Source organism: Rhamphochromis longiceps, linkage group LG14 (assembly GCF_057381845.1).
Source record: "Rhamphochromis longiceps isolate RC_006_pf linkage group LG14, R_longiceps_female_GT1.1, whole genome shotgun sequence".
NCBI classification, from domain to species: Eukaryota; Metazoa; Chordata; class Actinopteri; order Cichliformes; family Cichlidae; genus Rhamphochromis; species Rhamphochromis longiceps.
This window is the reverse complement of record NC_140570.1, coordinates 30,265,579-30,291,049: the sequence shown is the minus strand read 5'-3', so window position 1 is coordinate 30,291,049 and position 25,471 is coordinate 30,265,579. Positions and strand designations below refer to the sequence as shown.

At 40.8% G+C, this 25,471-nt stretch overlaps 4 protein-coding genes across 5 annotated transcripts; all 4 read right to left on the bottom strand.

Annotated features, from left to right (window-relative positions):
- Nucleotides 1–2,563: 2,563 nt before the first annotated feature.
- On the bottom strand, nucleotides 2,564–6,650 carry dynll2a (dynein, light chain, LC8-type 2a). Its single transcript, XM_085379511.1, has 3 exons — nucleotides 6,346–6,650; nucleotides 5,683–5,826; nucleotides 2,564–4,386 (listed from the first exon to the last, which is right to left on the bottom strand). Exons 2-3 carry the CDS (start codon nucleotides 5,812–5,814, stop codon nucleotides 4,249–4,251), a joined length of 270 nt encoding a protein of 89 aa, XP_085235637.1. The 5' UTR covers nucleotides 5,815–5,826; nucleotides 6,346–6,650; the 3' UTR covers nucleotides 2,564–4,248.
- Nucleotides 6,651–6,956: 306 nt separating this feature from the next.
- srsf1a (serine and arginine rich splicing factor 1a) lies at nucleotides 6,957–11,508 on the bottom strand. Of its 2 annotated transcripts, XR_014907145.1 has the most exons (5): nucleotides 11,096–11,508; nucleotides 10,390–10,565; nucleotides 8,808–8,980; nucleotides 7,813–8,628; nucleotides 6,957–7,394 (listed from the first exon to the last, which is right to left on the bottom strand). XR_014907145.1 is itself a non-coding variant. In XM_085379510.1 (4 exons), exons 1-4 carry the CDS (start codon nucleotides 11,281–11,283, stop codon nucleotides 8,431–8,433), a joined length of 735 nt encoding a protein of 244 aa, XP_085235636.1. In that variant the 5' UTR covers nucleotides 11,284–11,508; the 3' UTR covers nucleotides 6,957–8,430. The 2 variants fall into 2 exon arrangements, 1 of the variants encoding a protein (XP_085235636.1); XM_085379510.1 differs by having other exon boundaries at nucleotides 6,957–8,628.
- Nucleotides 11,509–14,829: 3,321 nt separating this feature from the next.
- LOC146654367 (fructose-bisphosphate aldolase C-like) lies at nucleotides 14,830–17,333 on the bottom strand. Its single transcript, XM_085379340.1, has 9 exons — nucleotides 17,312–17,333; nucleotides 16,580–16,717; nucleotides 16,244–16,455; nucleotides 16,096–16,150; nucleotides 15,757–15,917; nucleotides 15,577–15,660; nucleotides 15,310–15,484; nucleotides 15,021–15,220; nucleotides 14,830–14,922 (listed from the first exon to the last, which is right to left on the bottom strand). Exons 1-9 carry the CDS (start codon nucleotides 17,331–17,333, stop codon nucleotides 14,830–14,832), a joined length of 1,140 nt encoding a protein of 379 aa, XP_085235466.1.
- A 2,061-nt stretch (nucleotides 17,334–19,394) lies between these two features.
- LOC146654366 (ribosomal protein S6 kinase-related protein-like) lies at nucleotides 19,395–25,441 on the bottom strand. Its single transcript, XM_085380864.1, has 12 exons — nucleotides 25,278–25,441; nucleotides 23,794–24,045; nucleotides 23,613–23,696; nucleotides 23,459–23,527; nucleotides 22,146–22,215; nucleotides 21,513–21,620; nucleotides 21,347–21,387; nucleotides 21,224–21,251; nucleotides 20,882–20,971; nucleotides 20,527–20,615; nucleotides 20,314–20,424; nucleotides 19,395–20,230 (listed from the first exon to the last, which is right to left on the bottom strand). Exons 1-12 carry the CDS (start codon nucleotides 25,305–25,307, stop codon nucleotides 19,982–19,984), a joined length of 1,221 nt encoding a protein of 406 aa, XP_085236990.1. The 5' UTR covers nucleotides 25,308–25,441; the 3' UTR covers nucleotides 19,395–19,981.
- Nucleotides 25,442–25,471: the final 30 nt, after the last annotated feature.

Genomic DNA, 25,471 nt, shown 5'->3' with positions numbered 1-25,471 from the left:
TCTGTCAATCATTGGTGAATTTCTTACAATAGACAGTGGACTTCAAACTTTGGGGCTAGCAATTTATTGGGCAATCAGATGTAATTGTGTGGGTATAGATGGGCACTTAACTGAGCTGCTGTTAATTCCACATGTGCTTTCCCTACTGTGGTACTGAGGTGATAGTGATTATGTTTCATGTAAAAAATAAATTTTAAAAACATGTATGAAAATCACTATGGGCACTATGCAAAGAAGAGCCAGTGCATGTTCATCTCCACACTATGGCTCAATATAAATAATTCAGGGCTTCTTGTGAACCTTTTTTCAAACACTAGACATTCATCAATCACAACAATAGTGGACAAAAATGTTCAAGGATTTTCATCCAATGATGAATTCAAATTTGACTTTCCCAGACAATAACACCACATACTTCAACCTACGCGCAATGTAATTGCAACCAGCGAATCCAGTAGCTTCTATTAACACATGAATGTGTTTCTCAACATCCCTGATGTTTGAATCTGAGTCATTTGCCTCCTTGTTGTGCCAGCGTGAAATACGCCCACTGGTCATCTCGAAGTCTATGAGGGAGCTGCAGAGCATAAACATTCACCACATCAATGAGAGCCACGCTCTGAACAAAAGAAAGGGGTATTTCATATTGAAGCTGTGCTGAGCTGAATAGAGCTATTTAAGTGCAGAGAGGTAAAAATGTTGCCATGAAAGAGTCCTTTTAAGACTTTTTGCAGATTTGGATATGAAAGCTATTTAATGACAGTGTGAGATGGAGCTGGATTTAAATGTGCTTTAACACTATGAGAAAGTTATTTGGTAGAAAACAATACTCTTTAAACTGAACAAGCCACAGTTCAGAAAAATACCCCGAATTTGTGTCAAAGTGTGAAACATGGCTCTAGATATATATTAACTGTGTGACTAGTTTTCAAGCAGCAGGGGTTAGTTTTTGGTCCAGTCAATTATCTATGCTGTCTACATGTGAATGTGCTCCGACCATGAATTACAGCTCTGTGTGGGAAGATGGATGAAGGCAGCCAGAGGCTATGAAAGAGAAAGCAGTCAGGTATGTGGAAGGGGGGGGGGGGGGGGGGGGGGTGTGTGCTGATGGGAAAAACAAGAATGTAAAACAGCAGCGAAGGCTGGGTAGAAAAGCAGACGGGCCTCTGACGCACTTCTGTTTAAAGTGTGAGTGAATGTGAGACTAATGATACATCACGTTTTTAACAGCATTCAGACTCCTTATTCGTGCCACTCACTCGTGGCTTTCTTGCTCACTAAACAAGGGCTGCAAGTGAATCCCAAATATTTTTTAAAAAGAGGAACTTTAGAGCGAGTGTGATGCAATGATAAGTATCAAAAGAACAAAGCCTTGCTTAACTCCAGCGAGCATCTTATTTCATCCACTCTGACCCCAGTCTGTCGCTACGAATTATTCATTAGTCACTTGTTCTTTGATTTGTCTGCTTTCTCAGCTCTGCTGGCTTCGTGAGCTCTTGTTTCTACAGATTTCCACTTACAGACATCACGTAACTGCAGCACGTTACACAAGTGCCACCCGACTCATGCAGTTTTTATCAATGAGAAAACAACAGCCAAAGGCATGAACAAGATCTCTCTGCAGATGGTCTTTTTTGTATGCTGTAGTGCAATCACAATTTTTGCAGAGAAACAAAGCACACAATAAAAAACCCCATAAAATCTGCTTTTCTGTGATATTAATACACAGTAATGCATGCCATTACACCAGCCCTTAGCCTGACACATAACATCTTTGCTGAAGGAGTTAGTTTCTTCATCTGCCACCTGTCATCTGCCGACAGGTTTTAATGCACGCCAAACAGAACCGGCTCTGGCCGACTGCATGCGAATCAGTGAAATCAGCTGATGTAGTATTTAAACATAGATTTAGAGAGTTTGGGTGATTGCAGTGCATTAACTGAAAAACAAAATGATTCCATAATGACTGAAATATAGCGAAATATAGCACCACATTGTTGATCTGTTGAAACATAACTGACAGCTCATTTGAAATAGCTGGACTTTAATTTGCTTATTTTAAAAGGGTCAAAGCTTTTTAGTTCTACAAATGCGCAAACATAAACCCATCAGCCATTTCATTCAAGGTGCTGGAAAGATTCCTGGAACATTTTGGTCCATATTGACATGACGGTATCACACATTTGTCAGCTGCACATTCACGATGAGAATCGCGCGTTCCACCACATTCCAAAGATGCTCTGTTGGATTAAGACCTGGAGAGTGCCGAGCCCGTTTTAGTACAGTGAAATCAGTGTCATGCTCATGCTGAAAGGGACGGACATGGTCAGCAACAATACTTAGGTAATCTGTGGCATTTAAATGGCACTCAGTTGGTACCGAGGTATCATCAGGAGTATCATTTTGCTTTAAAAATGCAGCCTGGTAAGTCACCCTCAAGTTTAAAAATAAAAAATACTGTGAACACCAACAGATTTAAAGTCAGACACTCGCATGCACGGGTACAAAAAACACTGTTGAAGCTCAGATTTGCCTCAGAGGGACAGAATGAAAGACCACAGTGTAATAAGTCAACATTTTATTTTATCGAGTTACATGGTTTTGGTTCTGTAGCAACCTACTGTATTTATTTCTGATGAAGTGCAATTGTACTCAAGCCAGTTACATTTGAGAGCAATGACAGGCACACGTTTTGTGCAAATTTAACAGCATTGGAACGGCTCCTACATATACACAGCAAAAATACATGCCAGAGGAAAACAATACTAAATCAGTTTACATTGACAATAGTTAGGAAGATGTCCCTCAAAAAAGAAAGAAAAAAAAATTAGAGAGAAACGATGTCAAACCAAGCTAACACTTGAGATACACATTTCACACGTAGCTCACATAAAGGAGGGAACATCTGAGAAACATTCGGCCTTTATCTGTCATCTGGCTCTGTGCACGAAAACCCTCAAATCTGTCCTCACAGACAACATATTTAATCAGAACGCAAACACTGTGCATCGCCATTTCAAACTAGTTATGCAGACATTACAAAACGAAAAGCCAAAAATCTGAGATAGACAAGAGGAAGCCTGCTTCTTGTTGCTTTGAAAAGTCCCAACTCTGAATGTTTTGTCCTTACCTCATGTCTGGCAGTACACTGGCAATGCAGAACTAAAGGCATTGTGGGGGGGATGCAACTTAAAAAGGTAGCCACAAAAGACGTCACAACCTGAAACACATGGGCGTTGGTAGCCTTGGTGGAGTCGGCTGCAGATGCTTCATCTAAACATTGTCCTAATGCTGCTTTATAGCAATTACTGGGACAAGACACACTTAGCCCAGGCCATTATTCACAAACTCAAAGGTTTAACAAAAATAATAATAAAACACACAAAAGTGTCCAAGAAGAGCTTCTGTTTGTCTCCTATATAACGTTTAAATAATCTGTGGTAAAACATGCAGGAACACAGGATTATAAGACTCGAGTCCGAGTAGTTGAGATGGGAAATTTGGGTAGCCAGTCTCTAGTGTTACAAGTCGTACATTACAGGTTAAGGTCTGTGTATGGGAGGCTTATCGGCCCCCATCGTTCTTCACAGTGAAAATTTAAGAGCGTTCGAACTGAAAATCCCTGCAAATGATTGCACTGACTTGTGTTGGGTCCAAAATGTGACATCTTTTCTGAACACGGCTGCAATAATTTCACTTCTGCTGTGGGTCTGTCTTAAATCCCAATTGAAAACAGTGGAGATACTGAATGGCGTGCATCTTCAAGCAACATAATTCCTTGGAAATTGGCAGCAGAGATAACAAACCCCATTATTTGTTTTCTTTATATGATCACAGGTTAATGTGGACGATGATTTGCTAAACCGGTGCACGCGGGATGGTTTTACCACCAAAATCAACATTGTCTCGTAACGGGGTCTGGCAATGCCACTTGAGAAGGAAAGCGGATGCACCACTACATTCTACAGCTTTCCTTTCACGTAAAATCAAGGGCCACATTGAAATCTTTTACAACCTAGAATTTAACAGCATCAACAAAAACTACTTCCGTTGCATTCAAATGGCAACTATCAAAAAGTAAACTTACTGTAACATACATATTAAATAGTGTATAGTCCATGCAATTGCGCATGGCCGGTTTTGCATCGTTATGGTATGTCGTTATTAGTGTATGGGAGACATCAGCCACCAGTGCATTTCCGATTTAGGTTCAGGGAGAAAAACTCCTCAATACCCATCAGAAACTTCTCAGCCTGACTTGAAGAGCAAGATGGCCACCTGGCCCAGATAAAAGTAAATGAAATGCTTTGTCTCGTGGGTGACGTAGCTGCCGAAGTTCCTCCCGACAATGCAGTGCCAAGTGGGGTTGTACTTCTTGTCAAACTCCTGAAAAGAGTCAAGAGGACGACAGCAATCAGGGTCCAAGTTACTTTATATGGATTGGATGGATTTATATTGTATAGAGGTCATGCCCAACCTTAATTTTCCTGAAGGACTAATTAAAATATTATTAGTTACAATGACATTATAGCACATTTAATCCCTGCTTTTTTCTATATCAAACCAGTTTTAGTTTCAGTTAAAGCTATTCAATAAACTGGATAACTGTCTCCACACTGTGGTCCTCAGCAGGAACATGGGAGTTGTATGATCTGCAGCGGGAAATGCAAAAATAGTTGATAATCTGTAAGCACTAATTTGTTATTTAGATCATTTATTTAAACAAGTTTAACGTTCATGCCAATATGCTGCAGGCAAGTGTGTATGAGAACTAGAAACAGACTTGCAAAAGCACACAAAAACCTGCTTAGCCAGGCTTTTCATAAGAAAAACATTATTACTACTATTGCTTTCCTTTTTCTTGTTACTTTGTGCATTAGCAGCCAACAGTTTGAAGTTTTTGTACTTCTTCTTAAAGCACTCTATAAAGGTTTGAGTTCCACTCTTGTATTGGGAAATTGATGCACATAAAAACAAACAAATCAAAAGCTTTTTTTATTCTAGTTTATGTAATTTCGTGTAAGAGCATGTGCAGAGGGGGCCTTACAAACATTACCAATGGGCTAGAGTGGAAAGGACCAAGGACACATAACTTATTTACCATCAGTTTTAATGCATTTCTATTAGCCCCTTTCCCCTCCAGTATATTCTGGATTCAAATGTTATACTTCAAACCATTCATTTTAAATCTTTAATAACTTATTTTTGCTTATTTTAATCTACTGATGTCCTATAAGTTAAGTTGAAGCCAGTTGACCAATTAAAATCATGTCCAGTTGACACATTAAAGTAAAACACACATTAATGAATCAATGATTGTATGTACAAACTGTATAGGTTTGTGCATAGTGACAAAAACTTTTGTATTAGTACTCAAGTACGATTATGCCTTTAAGTAAGAAGTCAGTGACTGCCATACAGTCTTCATGCTCTTGTGTTGCCACTTCTAACTGTGCCATGTTTCACCAAATTCTAAAAATCCTGGAAACGCCCCTGCTTTGGAGGAAGGATTTTTAAACGTGCCAAATAAAAAGAAAACCCTGACTATGTCTTTGATCACGTGTCTCATCTCCACGCTGGGCAAAAATAGATGTGAGAATGTGTTAGTGTCTCAATTTGCTGATCATGCTCTGTCGGTGAGAGCTCTGCTTGGATCCATCCAAGCACCCCCTCCTGTCTCACCTTCTTGATGTAGGCTGCAATGTCCTTCTCTATGTTGTACTTCTCCATGGCCTGGGTGGCACAGTCCACCGCGTCCTGCTGCATGTCCTCGGACATGTCTGCGTTCTTGATCACAGCTTTCCTGTCAGTCATGGTTGAGGATGCCTGCGGAGGAAGAAGGGAGCACGTTCACGCACGTACCGCACTGAAAATTAACACCGCACGTGGTGATGGGGACGGTTTAGGCCAGCCCGGATCATCGCAAACACCACAAGCAGAAAACTGGCCATTTGGCAAAGCGTTTCCCACCAATCCCACTCATCTGAATCTACAACTCGTGGCTGTGTATTTGTGCCTATATGTTTGATCAGACGTTGACTTGAGCGTTTGCAAAGATTGAGTGCGAAACTTGATACAAGTGGAGTTAAATTACTTGGCAAAAATCACTTTCGGATTAAAGCAGCTTGTGCATCAGGAGGGCAAAAGTATCAAAATATGCCCACTCAAATATAGAATCCGCCAAAATACGCCAATACAACCTACATATCCAATCATTCAAAATGCAAAGAGGCATACAGGAACAGATCATCATATAAGAACAAGAAAAATAACTCGAATCAGAAATATGTCAAGACATGAGAGTCAGTCTCCCCCCCCTCAGATTATGAAAAATATGCAACCCACCTTTTCTCGAGCCACCTGAAAACACTCCTTTCCAAAAATAAGTAGCCTATTTCACCCAGCCGGTGGGTAAGGTTAGGATGATGCTGCGGGTAATTGCTTTTTAAAGATTTACACAATAAGCATGTAGGTAGGTTGGCTCTCCGCTGTGCGCCAGCAGCTCCCCGCCCCTCTGCTGTATGCTGAACCCTGCCATTGGCTGGGCAGCAGCTTCCCCGTGTGTTGCAAGCGTTTTTCTCCAGCTCCTGTCTGCCGGCATCTTATTTCATCCCACAATGCATCATTCACGGTATACACCACCGACTGTGGGCTAAAAGGAAACGAGACCACGGCGCACGGCAGGCATCACTCGGCTGTGCGTAAAAGGCCCTTTCATCAGTCACCGTCACAGCTGAGGGACACGAGAGCTTTGAATAATGAACACGGGCAGGCTGCTGTGGTGGTGTTTCATGTCCACAGCTGCTGCTCTTCCTTTGTTTCCTAACTCCATGGTTATCCTTAGTTGGTTTGGTTACAAACGTAAATGTAATGAGGGAGATCAAACAGGTTTATTTTATTAATGGTAAAGAATTCGTGCTTGGGTTTATGTTGGAAATAAAGACAAACTAAATGTCCTTGTTTCAAAGTGTTTTATTGAAAATGCTAAGAGGAAGAAAAAAAAGATTAAGCAAAATCAAAAACATACAAACTACACCCATGTGAAACCCCTTTCCCAACCTCCCCAATTTTAATTCCTTCATACCAGGCATCTACGACTCCATCCTTTGATCCAACTTCCTGGTCCTCAGTTTCGTTTTCTTCTAATAAAGCCATTATCCCTGAAAACCTTTAAAAGATAGGCAGGATGGGGGCCTAATAATAAAAAAAATGTTCTGAGACTCCCATTTGTTTGTTTTTTTCTTTGTTTTTTTTTAAGTTCTGATATCAACTCATCTGAATCCTGGAAAACTGATCCCGTTCCGAGCATCCATCCTTGCCTATCCCTTCCCTAATCGATCCACTCATCCAGCTCCAAGGATTGGGATCCACTGAGCCACTCCTCCAATCAAAACCTTGAAATACCAGGAAGAAAATCAGAGGCAGACCGTTAGAATAAAATGTCAAGATTTGGGGGCCTATTTTTTTGTTTTTTTTTTAAGCCATGTTGAAGCACTCATGTCAGATTCAGATTTTTAAATGCCACTGAGCACAAAAACAATCACTCCCTGAAAACATTTAAAGCAATGAGGATATTTAAGTGAGACACTTTGCATCAAAGTAGTGAATTCACTTTTTTCCCCCACATTTGACAGCAAAGATGTTACACTTACATCACAACACTTGATTTAGGACTGCTTATTCTGTCACAGGTCAGAAGTAGCATGTTAAAAACTGTATATATAACAAAGTACAGTACGTGGCTTTGTTAAAATGACATGCATGATACAGCAACCGATCAGAAACGTTCAATTTATGGAATATGAAGCGTACCATTGCCTCGACCTGATTGCTCCTAGATGTCCTATCCTGACCATACAAATGAAATGTTCTCCACAATGGTTTTATTCCAAATCACTTTAATCCTTCTCTTCAGATGTCTAAAGGAAGACACAAGGGTAAAATACAGTTAAGCATCGGGCTCCCCTTTCAAACAGCCCACCCCACATATCCAATGAGAAGCTTTTTTTTTTTTAATATATAAGAAAAAAACAAAACAAAACCAAAAACAAAACTTTAAATTTTCAGTACTTGCAAAAACATTGAGTGAAGGTTATAAACAACTCAACATTTTTGAAGTTCGACACAGCACAACTTCTACTTTTGCAAAACTTTAGGACAGAAAAAAGGGAGCGAGAGGTGGAGAGAGAGGGGAGTGGGAGGGAGAAGAAGGGACAAAGCTGCAGGAGACAGAGGGAAGGGTTGAAGCACGGGTGGGGGTGGTACAACTACATACCAAGATCATCCACAAGGACACCAGGACAAGAAAAAAAAAAAAGGGGGGGGGGAGGAGAGAAATTAAAATCAATAGCTGACATCTGGAGAAACTCATAGGAGGTAAAAACAGGAGGGTATACATCAAAAGGAGCAAAACATCGACGGCAGAAAAGCTTAGGAACGGGAGCGAGAGCGGCTGTGACGGGGTGAGTAGCGGGGAGATCCTCTGCCACGACCACGGGAATTGCTGCGACTGCGGCTGGCGCTCCGACTGCGGCTCCTGCTCCGGCTGCCACGGCTGCGAGAGCGTGATCTTCCATAACTTGGGCTGCGGGGACCGTCTAATTTCACACGAATGTAAGCAGTCTCTCCCTGGCGGACACAAGAGAACTTGACATTGAAAAGGCATACATTCCTGCCTACGGTGGAAATGCCACAGATGGAATTAAGGGCTGGCTGTTGTTCTCGACACGTCACATTTCCTGACGTACTCACCTCAGCACAGCAAAGCATAGAACAATCATCCATGATGCTAAAAATCATACACATACCTCATGGGAGCGGAATTTGGTGTTGTCCAGCTTGCGAACGGCATAGGTCATGTCTTCTTTGCGCACAAATTCTACCACTCCAGTCCCGTCTCTGTAAACGTCGGCGTAGCACACGTCGCCTGCCTCACGCATGTGGTCCTTCAGGTCCTGCCAGCTGCCGCTCTGAGGGAGCCCTGAAAAACACCAACATTACGTCAACACACACAGTGAACCCTCCAGCTGTGTTTATGCACACAAGGATGAATGTTTAAGAGCCCCAGAGCTGGTCTGTTTCAGATTTAGTCATTTAACACCAAGATACACTAAGATTTGCTGGTGCATTAATAAGTAAAAGACATATTTTATTTAAAAATGTACTGGTTCTGAATACTTTTACATATTTAGTGTGCACTGCAGCCAACTACCATGAGACTGTTTTCTTTTTATACAGATTAAGGGAAATTTTACTCTATGGCCAGATCTACTCGATAAAAATAACAGCTCTCTGATGTCTGCTTTTTGTGACTGTCAACTTGTCCACTGAGAATTTACATCACAATCCACCCCCTTCTTGTTATACTTCAAAGCAGTATTACAGGAATGATTACTCGACCGTCAGTATTATCGAAGCCCTAGATGTAGATATCAGTGGCTGCCACCAATAAAGAAAATCACATTTATCCTTAAGAGTTTTTGAAGTTTTCTTACATCTAAAACATTTTTACCACAACGGGCTACCTAACACATACACAGAAATATGAATTTACTACCCCAATCATGAAGTCACGTCACTGGCTCCCAGTTCAATACATAACTACCTTTAAAATCTTTCACAAACATTTAACCGTTTGGCCCATCAGTATGTCTGACTGGCTTAGTGTCTATAACCCAGTTAGAAGTTTCAGGTAATCAGGTGCAGATCTTTTAAATGTTCATAAAATTAGACCCAATGATGCTGAGGGTGCCTTCAGTTATTGTTGTCCTGTTTTTTGCAACAAAGCCGCCAGCTGTCCTGAGGTCAAGTTCAACTGTGTCTACATCCAAAAACTTTTTATTCTGAGTGGTTTACACTTAACTGTGTGTTTGAAATGTAGTCTTATTCCCTTGTAAATTTCTGTTGTTTTTTGAGGTTTTCTTGCATTAAATCACTGTAGAGCTATGCAATTTATTTTTAACTTGTAGTTAAGCACATCCAGTTGATGTGTAACGTGCTATATAAACAAAACTGACAAAGGGAAATCACCATGTGTGTGAGAAAAATATTTAACCACTTGAAGTTATCAAATGGCCAGAAACAACAGCAATACATAATTTTGTCCCCATCTTAACTCTATCCAGGTAGATTGTGCTTACATGCAGTCACTGCCCAAAGGCTCATTGTGGTTGTGCAACAGCAAGTTTGCATAGGCAAATGCATTCAAAGACAGTCTTAAAACCGCTGAAACACTCTACAGGAGATTTTGTTTCCATAACATAAACACAAAAACTTTCATGTCTCTCAAAAACTACACTCACTATAATCATAAAAATAAAATAAGCCCCCCCCCCCCCCCTTCAGACAGACAAATAACTGCCTGGCATTGCATATTTTTGGTTTGTTTACCTGACACAACGACTCTGTACTCAGATCGTCTGGAAGGGGGTCCATATCTGCCTCTGGGCGCTCCTCCGATCCCAAACCCTCCTCTGGATCCCCTGCCGCTCCGAGGAAACTCCACTCGCAGTCTGTAGCCGTCGTAGTCGTATCCATCACGTCCATAGACGGCATCATCAGCGTCCCTATTAAATAAAACAGTTTCGCTTTAGACATAAACAAATGCACGAACGAACAGGCTTGCAACACGCAAGCAGCCATGTTAGCGGCTAGCTTTATTACTTAACGTCTACTAATCCGCTTTGCAAATGCAACTGCAGCATTTTAGTCTCATGAAACTTTTGTTTCATGAAAGAAATATAACGATTGACCAAATTAACATGTAGCAAAGCGTAAAGCTGCGAGTGCTTTGACGCAAGTCGTCTGCAGCGAAGAAGTGAAGCGGGTGTATTAATCTCCAGCAACATGGACATTAATACCACAAAGGCACCAAGCTTCAGCGCAGGAAAAACGGGACACAGGCGTATGCAAACCAAGTCGAAAGCGAAAGTAGCACGCGCGCACACACATACCAAATTTAATTACGGGAATAACAGAAAAAAAAACATCCAGGAAATAGTCTGAGCACTAAGCAACGCGTTAGCACACACACGAGTTTGTTAGCAACACAATGGGACCGCATCGGGCCTGGCGCGGCTAACCGTTAGCTTCTTACCTGGGGTCTTCGAATTCAATAAAGGCGAACGGGGGTCCCCCTCTCCGGTTCTTCAAGTCGATATCTCGAATCGTCCCATACTTGTAGAACACGTCTTCCACATCTTTTGTGCGTATATCTGGCGGGAGGTTTCCCACGTAAATTCGGCAGTCGTTGTTCCCAGCGGGGCCTCGCACAACACCCGACATCGCTGCTAACTCAAGCTAACAGTTCGCTGTTTCCAGGATTCTTTAACGCCTGCTGGTGATTAGGCCCCGAGCGCCTGCGAGTGGTCGAGGCAAAAAGAAAAACGAGAAAGCAATCAAATGAGCGCTGTTTTACGCTACACTGTGAAGGGTATTTACTGAGCAGACAATACTCCCGACGAGGTGACTCCTACCCCAGCGCGTTTTTTTTAACCGAGCAGGGCATTCATCAACACCGGAAACACTACAGCCGAGTCTGACACATCCGCCTTAGAAAATAGTCCGACCATATCCAAAGCTATTAATGTTTTTGTTAATATCATTTGTCGTCAAATAATATATATTACAATATCATATAATGCACATCGCTTATAATGCAAGACTTGCTATATTGGTATTATTTATATATAATATAAGCATAAGCTAAATAATAAATGTTTTATAAATATAGACACTTACCAACAGGCTTATAATTTTGCTTCATTTTTACCAGTTGTTAATTCAAGAATATAATTAATATAATTTTTTCAATAATACAGCCCAGAATGGGGAAGAAAAGTGATTTACGTGATATTCAATGTCGCATAGTTGTTAGTGTATGACAGCCTGGTTTGCATACCTCAGAAACTGCCTTATGCTGGGATTTCCCCACACCACCACCCCTAGAGTCTATAGAGAATGGTCTCAAAACAAGAGAATATCCACTGAGCAACAGTTCTGTGAGCAAAAATGCCTTGTTAATGCCAGAGGTCAGAGGAGAATGGTCACACTGCTTTCAGCTGATAGAAAGGCAACAGTAACTTAACTTCCACTCATTACAACGAAGGTAATCAGAAGAGCATCTCTGAAGATAAAACAAATGAAATACTGAACAATAGATAATAGAAAATCGGAAAAATGTTGCCTTATCCGGATCCCTACCCAGTGGCCCCACCTGGCAAGACTGCCCTATGTTGATAATAATGTAATAAGGTTGCAGAAAAGCTGCTGCCAATCCCTGGACAGACCACTAATCCTTTTTTTGTCTTTACTGAACAGGTTTGCGCTTAAAGCTAACTCCATTCTGGGAATATGAATCTTAAGCTTCTTCTGTCAGCTCTGCTGAGAATCATTAAAGCAATGGGTGGAATTTCAGCCAATCAACCAATCAATTAATCAATCAGTTAAAGCAGATTATTATTGATTTCAAAATCTTATTTGGTTTTCATATATACCTATTTTCAGTGACATCAACTTTAACAGTGGAAAATTAGGTAGGCATATCATTCTTTTCTTTCTCTCTTTTTTGCGATATTTTTCAACTATCCTATATTTGACAACAGCATAATAAAACTGGAAATTCTGTTTTTGGTGTATTTCTAGTGGCCCCATATGGCCACCCCTATGAAAGAAATTCTGGAGGCGCCCTTGGTACCTAGGTTCAAGTTAAGGACAAAAGGAGTCTGTGTTTTTGAGGTTGTGGCTCCCAAGTTGTGGAACTCACTTCCAATGCACTTAAGATCTGTGGACACACCTGATACTTTTAAAAAGAAGCATAAAACCCACCTGTGGATTGCTTTTATTTAGTTTTAGTTTCTTTTTATACTGTCTTTGTTGTTGCATTTTATTATATAGTCTAGAGCCCTTTGTGAAAATAGGGTAAAGCACTAGAAAGGTGCATAGGTGGGAACTAACAAAGTACAAATACTACATTACTGTACTGAAGTAGACTTTTCAGGTATTTGTACTTTATTTAAGTATTTATTTTTGTGACAACTTTTTACTTTTACTCCCTACATTTTAAAACAAATATCTGTACTGTCTACTTCGTACATTTTCAAAACAGACTCATTACTTTTAGTTCAGCGGTATCATTTATAGCTTTTTTTATAGCAGGCCGGAGGGAGTGCAGGAGTCCATTAGTTGTGTTTGCATTGCTTCAAAATGTAGCTAGCTCTAAAGAAAAGGAGGAAGCATGAAGTGAGTGACGTTTTTTTAACTGTCAGGTAATTTCAAATTCAACATTTCTATCAGCTCAACAAATATCAGCAAACACACTAACTGTTTGTGTGCAGTTAGTCACAGTATGTCTGGGAGCTGAAGGTGTATTAGCTAACTGCAAGCTAAAGGTGTATTCTCTTGCTGCTTGTGTACATACTGAGTACATTCATTAGAATTTAGATTCAAATATTTGTAATCTCATGTAGTAATATTATTATTATAGCACAAATAAATTAAATCCAGGGTCTTTCTGTGTGGAGTTTGCATGTTCTCCCCATGTTTGCGTGGCTGCTCTTTAGATACTTTGGCTTCATCCCACGATCCAAAGACATGCAGTTAGTGGGGTTAGGTTAATTGAATGTGAACGTGAGTGGGAATGGTTGTCTGTCTCTATGTGTTAGCTCTGGGACAGACATGCGACCTGTCCAGGGTGTTTCATGTCTCTTGCCCTAATACAGCTGGGATAGGCTCCAGATATATATACTGATGTGTCAAAACATTATCAAGGGTACATCACACTGTTTTGAGTAAATTTGTTGTTAGTTTTTCTTATTTAAAAAAAAGACTTGAACCGGGCTTGAAATGAAAAAAAAAATGTCCATAAATATTTGAATGTGACATTTTGAACTATTAGGAGTTACACGTATGTCAAACTACGGAATGGTGGAAATGAACTGTAACTGACAAAGAATATCACAGAAGCGCTCCAGCATCACGTGTCAGATGCCTTTTCTGGACATTTGACACATTAGATAACATATAGAATACCCTTAAATTACAGGGTTTGAAAGATGAAAAAAAAATGAAAACGAATTTTCTCCACATAGTGAATCAGTGTCTGTCGTCTTATAAAGAGCGTGACATACCATTAACCTTCATAAAACAAAAAATCTCAATCAGACTTTACTAGAACACAGTTTTATTGCCTAAATACTTACATTTGAAATATGTTTATTAGACATATAATGCTACTAAGAATGATAACACACATCAGCATGTGTTGTATATTACTTATTGAGCTGATTGTACTTCATACCTGGGGACTGTAGATGCAATTTAGCTTCAAGCTAATTCTCTTACAATATGCCTATTTGTGCATGTTCACTGCTAAACTAAATAAAGAAACTGAACTACACAAATCCACTTTCTCTGTCACACAAGCACAGAAGCTTCACATAACAACTTCTAAATAATAGATTGGGAGCTGTATCATATAGATTCAGCTTCTTTAACTATTTAGTTAACTGTGTTTTGAGTCGAACTAATATCATTACTGTGGAGCACATGTTAGGCTGGCATTGCAATATTAACTGCAGGATTTAAAGCTCTAGTCAAAGTACTGCTACAACACAAGTAAAGCATGAGCCTTTCATTCAGCACATGTGTTAGAAACACCCAAGGCCATGTTCTGATTGTTCTCATTTGTCAAGGCAAGATATTTCATTTAATATCATTATGTAGGCCAATATTCTGAAATAACCTAAGAAAATGCAGTACATCTCCTCTGTAATATATCTTGTTATGGTGTGGAAGAACACACTGCTAGTTAAAATGTTCTTTTTATACTCTTCAATATGCATGGCAGGAACCGTAAATGCGCTGGCCAGCCTCTCCATAGTTATCTCCACCGGTGTACTTTCCCTGACATGCCAGACTGTTCACCTGCAGATACAACAGAGAGCAAACAAGCAGAGAAACGTCATACAAATAGCAGCTGGTTCTTTTTTTTATGTGTGCATTAAAAAACGACTGGAAGCTACCTCTGCTCTCTTGATGAACTGTTCAGTGGCGGCTTTCTCATTTTCTTTATGTCCTCTCCAGGCTCTGAGTGCAGACGCCTGCAGGGCTCGTCCGAAGGAGAACGTCAGGACCCAGGGTTTGGGCAGAGGGCAGTTGTTGATGGCATTAAGGTGGATAGAGGCCTCCTCTTCACTCTGACCTCCTGACAGAAAAGCAATTCCTGTGGACGAAAACATGAATTTGTTCTGTTTGGTTTCTGCACACGTTTCTGTTTCTAAACCTCTAAATGAGAGCATCATTTTAACTTACCTGTCACAGCTGGGGGAACTGTGCGGCGCAGAGCAGTGAGGGTTGCCATTGCAACCTCCTCTGGGCTGTATTTGGTGGAGCAGCTGTGTCCAGGAGTGACCATGTTGGGTTTGAGCAGAGTGCCTTCGAGGTACACGTGGTGGTCTGACATGGCCTTGTACACTGCAGCCAGGACCTGCAACACAGACACTGTTTTACTAAAGAAGCAGCAGAGTGGTACAGAATGTCTGAAAAACCCATAAAAGTAACAGTGCAGCCACTCCCTACCTTCTCAGTGACATACTGGCAGCGCTTCAGGTCATGATCACCATCAGGCAAAATCTCTGGCTCTATGACGGGCACGATGCCATGCTGTTCAAGGAAAGATAGATGATCAAACACTGTATATGCATTAGATCACAGTGATGTGTGGATAAGCATTTAGGCTTTATGATTTGGAGTTCTGACCTGCTGGCAGATACTAGAGTAACGTGCAAGAACATTCGCATTTTCTGTGATAGCCAGCTTTGATGGATTGACGTCACTAATTTTGAGCACACAGCGCCACTTTGCGAAGACAGCACCGTCCTTTTTATACTGCGCACAACGCTCAGACAATCCATCCAGACCTGTGGAGAAGTGTAAAAAGTACAAAGAAAAAACAGAGAAGGGAAATGTTCATAAATGGGAAATTGTGGTGATGAAATGGTTGATATCAGCAGCGGTCCAGTGTGAGTTGAATCAGAATCAGAATCAGAATCAGAATACTTTATTGATCCCTGGGGGAAATTATTTAGTTGGACTGACCCTGTGTGGTGGTTTCTCCACAAGTTCCTGCCAGGGGAACAACACCTTTGTCAACCTGAAGAATGCAGACAATGATTTGAATCAAAATCCAAACCTATTATCAAAAAAAGATGATAACCTAAACAGATTGAATTCTAAGTGGTCAGACCTTGACCCCAACCAAGATTCCCCTGTCCCTGATCATTTTGACAAAGGGAACGCCATTATCAGAGTGTTGGTACAGGGTCTCGTGGAAGAAGATGACCCCTCCGATGCAGCTGTTGATGCGATCGTCCGCACTGAAGAGGATCTGCCGATACTGCCTGCGGTTCTCCTCCGTGTTCTCCACTCCGACTTGAGCCAGCCGCTTAGCCATACTGCCTGCAGTGGGTGTATTGTCAGTGACATTTAACTTACACTGGTGATAACTTACACTCTTTGATTGGATTGGACATAAGGTGTGCACTCACTAAATGTGCATGTTTAAAGAAGGAGCGCTACAGACCTACAGACTCATCTGCAGCCAGGATGCCCTTCCCTGGAGAAACTATGCGTAAAGCGGTCTCATGCAGCTCCCTCTTCTGAGCCTCGGAGAGCGTTGGGAACTGATGCGTCATCCTGAGTGACTGATTGTCTGAGCAGCCTTTGGAAGAAGATTTGACTGATTATTATTCAGTCATTAGCAGCTAAAAAGGACAGACACTGAAGTGGAATCAAACAGAAAATTAGTCCAGTTTTATCTAGATTTAACACCCGTCCTCCTATCATCTGTCTACCTTAAAGATGTGAGAGCTTGTTTGATTTGCAGGATACAGTAACAGCAGATTGATCCATATTGGTACTTTTCCAATAATGAGCTTGTCTGCAGCTGTTTATAAAGCTTTGAGTGCATCGTTGTTTGGTAATGTGAAGAAAAGGTTTATCACTTTATAGCCCTTTAATAGTAAGTCCAGGCTTGGATGCCATTCAAATATTTTCTGATTTCCAAATGTGATTTTCACAGCACTAGGAAGAGGCTAATTAGGTGGGGAAAAACACAAGACCACAAAATCTTTCATCAGAGTCAGATACGCAGTTAATCAAACACTGATAGCAGTGTAAAAAATATATGAAATTGTCAGAGCTGCTGCACAAATCTTCAAAATTTAATAAAATCTAAAGGCAGCTTGTATTTCAAGTTTGTGAAGACAGCATTAAAATCAGCTGAATATAAAAATAACAAGATAAAAGCTCTTACCTGAAATTAAAATGGGTCTCATCTACTGATGCGATGAACACTGATGGAGCCTCCCTGCCAGCTTTAGTTTGTATCCAGCTCAAGTGTGTCACACCTCACAAGCCAACACCCCTGGGCGGAGCGTGTACGCCCACCTTTGCCCCACATGAATAAAAAAAAAAGTGATGATTCATTGTTCTATTTAAATATAGTGATTTTTTTTTTCAAATTCATTTAGCTTCATCTTTATCACATTGATATAGAATTTTTCAGATGGCCACACTCACTTTGACTCAGCAATGGTTAGAAACCTGGCGTTTTAAACTGGTTTACTTTATCTTTTACATGCAAATTGTTTTTTTAATGCTTCCCACATGTTCAGGTTGCTTGCAAAACACAAAATCATGTATTAAGTCAGAACCTTTTGTCCAATAAGGGCCTAAATGAGGCGTTTAACCACACCCCATGGTGTGCTATTTTTACTCTAATTAGTAAAAATGTGCCCTGAGGATGGCTTGAAATCTCCTGATAATTTGATCTTCACCCTCAAATTCTCAGGGGTGTTTGAGTCTCCGAGCAATTCGTGCACTCAGTGGCTTTTCCGCAGCGCTTTAAACTGTGAAGAAAATGATGGAAAGTTCCAGAAATAGAAATCATTTCCAGGTTCCAGTCAGTGTAAAAGTGGGCCAAAATGGGCCAAATCAGAAGGAAATTAGGTCAACTGGATCATTTCCACTATGAAGAGCAGGTTTTTCAACCATTTTTTTTGCTTCTTTATTTTGTGTAATTGGCTTCTGTTTGAAAATGAAAAGTTTCAAATAATAATACTTTGAATAATAATAATGTGTATGGTTTAAAAAGTTTAAAATGCAAACTTGAACGAAGCTTATCATCAGCCAGTCGGGATCATTTCATGGCTTTTGAATTTGATTGTGACTACTTGCGTGTCAATCTGTGTCTTTCTGCACATTTGCAGGATAAGCTGCAACTGATGTTTTCTGTTGTGTTCAGTTATGTAATGTTACTATTTGGTGAGAGTCTGTGGGATGGCCCTCCAGGATTTCAGGGGACTCCTCTCTTCACTATTGTGGGTCAGTGTGCCTCTAAAAGCAGATATGGGTCAATGGACTGCCTGCCACTATACAGCCACAACACAGGCATGGTGGACCTGTCTAAGACAAGGGCCTGAGAGGGAATTCAATGTCAGGAGGCAGTGGTGGGAGGAGCTGGTGCACTCCCATTCAGGAGATACAGTTTTAAATAGATTCATGACTTCAAGAAGTACAGCAATTATGTGTGGCTGCTTCCTCTGGGACCCTCGACTTTTTCTCTGTTACCTAATTAAAAGCATCTAATGATGATACTTTATCTGGTCCTCAATTTTCTGTCCTATTATTGGTTGTCCTCAGTGGGTTTGTGAGCACTCCTGTAAATAGGCCAACCCAAGGCTGCCTGAGATACCTGAGATAAGAAAAGTGCCCAACAGAAAATACAGCAGGCTCATTTATGTTTTTGTGCTAGTGCTGATATACAGAAATATAAAAGAAACCCTTTCAGGTTGGTGTTCCCTCATTTTTATTCTATAGAAGTAAAAACGTCCAACCTAAAAGAGAGCTGGGTCTTTACAGTGTATGTGACCTCTTTCTTGAACTGCCTGTCAACATAAAGTTCCCTGAGCAAGGCAGGCATGATGGTTCAGGGTGACCTGATCCAGTCCTAACTATAACTAATTAACTAACTATAAGTTTTAAGTCTAATCTTAAAATCCAGAAATGGTTGACTACACAGCAATGGGGAAAACAAGAAAAACATGGTCCACCATTAAACACAGAAATATAAAACCACCGTGTAGCTCTGTGGTCTTTAAACTGTTTCCAAAAAAAGTTAAGGCCCCGCAATTCTTTTATTAATCATTAACACACCCAGTTTAATCAGTGAAACAAAGGTCAGGAAGACAGTGTTCATTCAACTCAGTGTCACTCATTTGTTTTTCATCACTGGTCGGTCCTTGTAGTAGCTCTACTCCCCCACCCATCATAGAGTATTAAGAAATAATAAACACAAATAAATGAATACTTGATTTAAAAAATTAAACTTTATTTGAGCAATTGCATTTAAAAACAACAGACAATGTATATTAAACAACTGTTAGCAACAACATAAAATGATATACAGTTAATACAAGGACACATGTGTATAGAGACATCAAAACCTCACCTTCAACTGCATCATGGGAGAGACATGCTGAAGTTTCAGTTAAAAATGCATAACATGGGGCGATCGTGGCTCAAGAGTTGGGCGTTCGCATTGTAATTGGAAGGTTGCCTGTTCGAGCCCCGGGTCAGACAGTCTCGGTCGTTGTGTCCTTGGGCAAGACACTTCACCTGTTGTTGCCTACTGGTGGTGGTCAGAGGGCCCCAGGATGGCTGTGGCTACAATGTAGCTTGCCATCACCACCAGGATGAATGTGAATGGGTGCATGACTGGATGTGTAAAGCGCTTTGGGGTCCAAATACAACTTTCAATTCCAAGAGGTAACATAAGTCTGTAGAGAAACAAGTCTGTTATGGAAATGCCATCACATGCAGAATTCATGTATCTAGTATCCTTAAAAACAGATCGATTTTTCGCTTTGCAAGTCTGCTCTGCAGCCGATTTTAGGTCCACACTGGCCAAAGTAGGAGACTTTGACTACCCTATGACTTCACTGGGACTCACGGGGGAGTGAAGGATTTGATCACAGTCAAAGTTATCAAAGTAATCCAATGAAAAGCCTCTTGCGGATTTGGCTGCCCAGTCGGGGTGCGTCCTAAGCTCCAGGATGAATTCAACCGGTGTCTTCTGGAGGATGTAAGGGTCGAATGAAGTGCCACGGAAGAACGTCTGCATCTTGAAACACTCCAGATTACGAAGGCGGTTCATCGGATTCTTGCACAAAAGCTACATCAGTATGGTGATAAAGAGATGAGTATGTCACTATAGCTCTAAGGTGGCACAAAGTAAAAAGAGCAGTGGATACTGACCTCAGTAAGGAGTAGGATCAGAGCAGAGCTGAACGTCTCAGGCACCACATAAGAAAAATCTCTGACCTTTGCCAGCATGTGACAGTGGTCTATTTCTGCCATTAGTGGAAACTAAAAATAGAGAAACAAGTGGATTTAAAGCAAAAATAATCTGCACTTTCAGGCACTTTTCTACACACAGAGCCGTGAAATAGTGAGTTTAAGTGTCTTCACCTTTCCTGTCGCCAGTGAGAACAGCATAATCCCAAGAGACCACCAGTCAGCAGCATGGTTGTACGGACCCCCGCTCAAGATTTCAGGAGCTGCTCACCCAAAACAGAGATCCACACATCCACATATATGTTTATATATATGTGTGTGCATAAAAGGAAAAAGTTAAATGCAGGGCAGAAAATACCTCTTAATAATAGAGCAAAAAGTAATAACATGCAGAGTACATTACAGGTGCATCCCATTCACAACTGGGTCAACTGAATCCAGGGGGAATGAAACGCAGGTGAGGCTCTCATGTTAATGTTAGTCATGGAAAACAATCACAGAGTATCTGTGGCACGACCACAAATCTCACCCATGTACTGGATCGTCCCACATATTGTGAAAGCTCGCCCTCCTCGTTTCAGGCGGCGAGACAGACCGAAATCAGACAGTCGAAGGTGACCTGAATAGAGGCAAAAAAACAAAGAGAGACTGATTTGTAGAAATAAAACCATAAATGTTTCCGTAAGAGGGGTCTTGAAGTTGTCAAGTTTATATTAAAGAGATTTTAAGTTAGTGTCTTGGCAAAGCTCCTGAGCTGTGATGTCATGCTTATCTGCTGTTACCTGCATTGCATCTGTACTCATCTAACCATGATTTCTCTAAATACTTCAGTCTTAAAAGTGTATCATCAACAACTGCAGAAGAGCATTACCTTGATCATTTAACAGAATGTTCTCCATCTGAAAAAAAAAAAGCAGCAAAGCCATAACCATTAAAAGTTCTAAACACACACGTGTGGAAGTTACAAGAGTGATTAAAATGAAAAATATCATACTTTTATATCTCTGTGCATGATTCCTAAGTCATGTAGAAATCCTAGAAATAAATCAGAGACAGAGAGCAAGAATTAAATGACATTAATCTTTTTTTCAAAGAAAAAAGTGTACTGTGCGCTCAAGCATAATTTCTGTGACAGTACAAGACATTTGATGAGCACTAACCTAGTGCGCTGCCCAGCTCTGCAGCAATGAGCCGAACCTCTTCCTCCCCAAAGTGGCCCCTCAGCAACCAACAAGTGTGCAGGTCACCAGTACTGCAGTAGTCACACACTGCAGAGGACCAGACACAAACATACTTCTCAGCACTTTGAAATTGGCAGCGTGGGTAAAGCAGATCACTAAAGGTGGAAATAAAAATAAAATAAAGCAATCTGCAAGGAAACGTAAAGTAAAAGAAAACAAAAAATGATTTGTTCATCCCACTGTGGTTTGGGAAAGGAAGAAGTCAGGAAGAGGGTTAAGTCTAAAACACACATGCTCTTTGTTTTGTTAAACATCTTTTAGCCACTTCAGTAATCTTAACTGAAAAAAACCTGAATTTGTGACAACACTAGGTAAGCAAAGGTCACACAGCAGCTGCAGCCACAGAGGACAGTTTTACCCAGGACGCTCATTAGATGGCACTGCACCTCTTCACTATCCAGAGATTTTTTTTTAGACTGCTTGGTTTTACAGTTGACAACTTTTTATTCTATGGGACCAAAGACGAGGAAAGGGGGAACTTCTCGGGAACAACAAAGGATAGCGGAAGAAGGGAGGGTCGAGCGGTGCCATCGTTTCTATTTATTAACTCACTAATGAAGAGATGGCGCTGCGTCTGCCAGCAGTCCTGCAGATTGTGGATAAAAGGGTGTTTGAGCTGCCGCTGCAATGCAACAGTCGACACACACAGATGAACAGTGAACATTTAGTGAGGGATGCACAGAGAGTTTCCTGCAGCGTGAGGACTACGGACTATGGACAGAAACTATGCCACACCACCTACTGTAATCCTTTAAGTGGACCTATTAAGTCATTACTTATTTACTGTCTTAAACTGTTATAAATGATGCTCATATTATAGCAACATTTTAAATACTGAAGTCAGTGTACAGTTCATCAGACTGGTCATCGATTTTTGCTGTGAGTTCTGAGAATCCACCCACCTGATGACAAACCTTGTGTTTGTAAAGTACAGCCAATCAGAACAAAAGCTCCCGACAGTGGATAAACAGAAGTGGTGGAGCAAAGCTATGTATTAGACAGATAAGGATTATTTTGAATTGTGAGTCATGCTTTATGCGGCACTCTACAGTCAAGCCTTTGAGTTTATTGTTAAAGTTAGATCATTACCACTTGTCCTGATCCTGATTCTTGCATCTTATTTTTCATATTTACCCTTAGCTTGGCTCCGGTCTTGTCTCTATCTCCTGCTCAGTCTGCCCAACAATGCACCCAGCCCTCTGGCTCAGCCATCAGCCTAGACGCCACCTCCGGCAACCCCAAGGCTCATTTCACCTTCGCTATTATTTATTAAAAATCAGCTTAATTTATTCCATTTCCCCTCAGCTGTATCTACACCTGGGTTTGCCTGTTTGCACTCCCTTTCTGGATAGTAGCATCCAAAGACGGCAATATGAAGCTGGAAATGAGCATAATTGGTCCACTTTTATCATCACATTTATAATTGTACATAGTTTGTGCTTTCCTATAATAACCATATAACTACTATTTGCATTAAATTTAGAAATGTTTGCTTGACATGAATACATTCCTTTCAGCAATGATATCCTCTCCAGTTTATGCTTTGAGAAGCTCTACTAAGAATATTGCATTTTGACCTATTAGTAAGTATTTATGGCCAGCACATAGACAGTTTATAGCACTCTATAATTCAGCTGTATGCAGATGTAATATTTGTTTATTGGCATAATAATTTCTCGTTTATCATTAGCCTCAGCATAGGGGTTCCTACAGGAGCTTAAATTTTGCCCATGTCTGTAAAAAACAATCTCTGCTACAATCCCTATTTACTTGTGTCATGGTTAAAAAAGCTGAACAGGTGACATAAACATTTATTTGATTATTTAATTTCAACTATTTGAATTTTGTTTCTATCAATGTTGTACCTGAATGATGACTTCCTCTTTCGACTGCTCCAGGACTCCGTGCTTCAATAACTCAGACTTTGGCAGAACCTGTATGACAACACAGGAAGAAAATTACACTAAAGATGTCCAAAAGTATCACATTTTTAACATCTTTAGTTAATACTGGATTGACCTTAACTGCATAGATCTTCTCTTTGGAAATATCTTTGACTTTTAGGATGGGTCCAAATGAGCCTTTAGCGATGAAGCCCAGGATCTGTAAGCACAGAATTAGGCCCTGTTATCTTTCTGTTTCTCCTAAAGAACTTCTTCTCTTTGCGTCTTTAACTGGGTTGTGTTGTGGTCCGCAGTACCTGGAAATGATCAGGACATCTACGGTGTGGGAACTCGGGCAGAAAGACAGAGATAAAAGCCGCAGGAGTCGGGTCTGCGCCGGACGCCTCAGCGCCGTCCTCTGGAGGCAACAGGAGTCTGATGGGCTGCCTGCTGTCTGCTCCCACAGGGCGAGAAAATACAGCTGAGTGTCCGAGTCTATGAACGATGGAGACCCCCACGTTCGAGAGGAACCCGTGGCTGAATCGACGCTGAGCAGCCGGCCCCTCGCTCTAGATTTTAAAAGAAAAAATTATAATATATAATATATATTTACTATTCAGATTTTATTTATCCTCACTTTATGCTGATACCTCTGTACACGCGAATCTATTTTGCATACTGCATTTGTTTGAAACGTGTAACTGCAGAGTATAACTCTGTAATTAAATCTGATAACTATTTGGGAAACACTCCTTGGACACTTTATTAGGCCCAACTGGTCGTTAATGCAATCTAATCAACCAATCACGCGCCAGCAACTCAACACGTCTACGCATGTAGACGTGGTCAAGATGATCTGCTGGTGAATGGAAATACTGCATATAGTTCTATTCAGTTGCAACTAAAATCAGTAATATTTAATAGTAATGAAAGTGTTTCTTCCACTCTCTGAACAACAGCAATATGTTTTGTAATACAGCCACATCACAATTATTAACAGCCGGTAGAACCAAAATTTGGCAAGGCAGGAAACCAACAAACGTATCCGTAGAGACTATAACAAAAGACTAAATAAATAAATATAAATAAAATCTGCAGGAAAGAAACATCCGTGTAGCCTTGGAGAGTTTGTGACTGAACACTGGAATAAGAAGGATGCATGACAGGAAGAACATCACCAGGACAGTAAAACAAGGAGGCGGCGCTGTGCGTTTGTGGGGGTGTTGTTGTTGTTTCTGGAAATGAATGATGAGCTGGCATCACGAACTCTGCACGACCTGTCCACAATGTGCAGACTGAGGTTTTGTAATGATGCTGACTTAGGTTTTGTTGAGATTTGAATGACGTAAAATACAGTGCGTTAGTGAGCTGAAAGCTTTTACACAGGAGGAATAATGTGAAATACACTGCAGTTATGCTTTTGACTTTATGAAATATTGATTTAAATAAAAGCTAAACTTTAAAGCCTCAAAAATAACTAAGAAATGCAGCGCTTGGTTAGGTTTTTAGTTGGCATCACTAACTAATGTTGGAGGTAAATGGGATAGAAACATTTTGTAGCTCATAGATCACACATGACCCCCCACAAATAAATAAATAAAGAGACGATCTGAAGCTGATTTGAGCCGCAGACTGAAGGTCTGTGTCCACTTGTGAGCTGATCGGTGCAGAAGAGACTTTCAAATACCACTGCCTTCATCTTCTCTTACCCCATCTAGGGGTCGCTACACGTGACGACTCCATATCTACAGCGTGTTAAAAGGTAAACAACTCCGATCTGCGCCTCATCATACTGACTCACCTTTCGGTTTTTACTGACCTCACCGCCCATCGCATCCTCAGAAACCGACAGACCCAAGTAATTCAATCAAAAACTAAATAAATAAAATATGTAAGACCACCACAAATCCAGCGTCTCGCCTCGCGTCTGTTCTCACTGTCAGCGTCGCACAGTTGCGTCTCGGCCATGACACCCACGTGTTCGCGGGAAGAGCG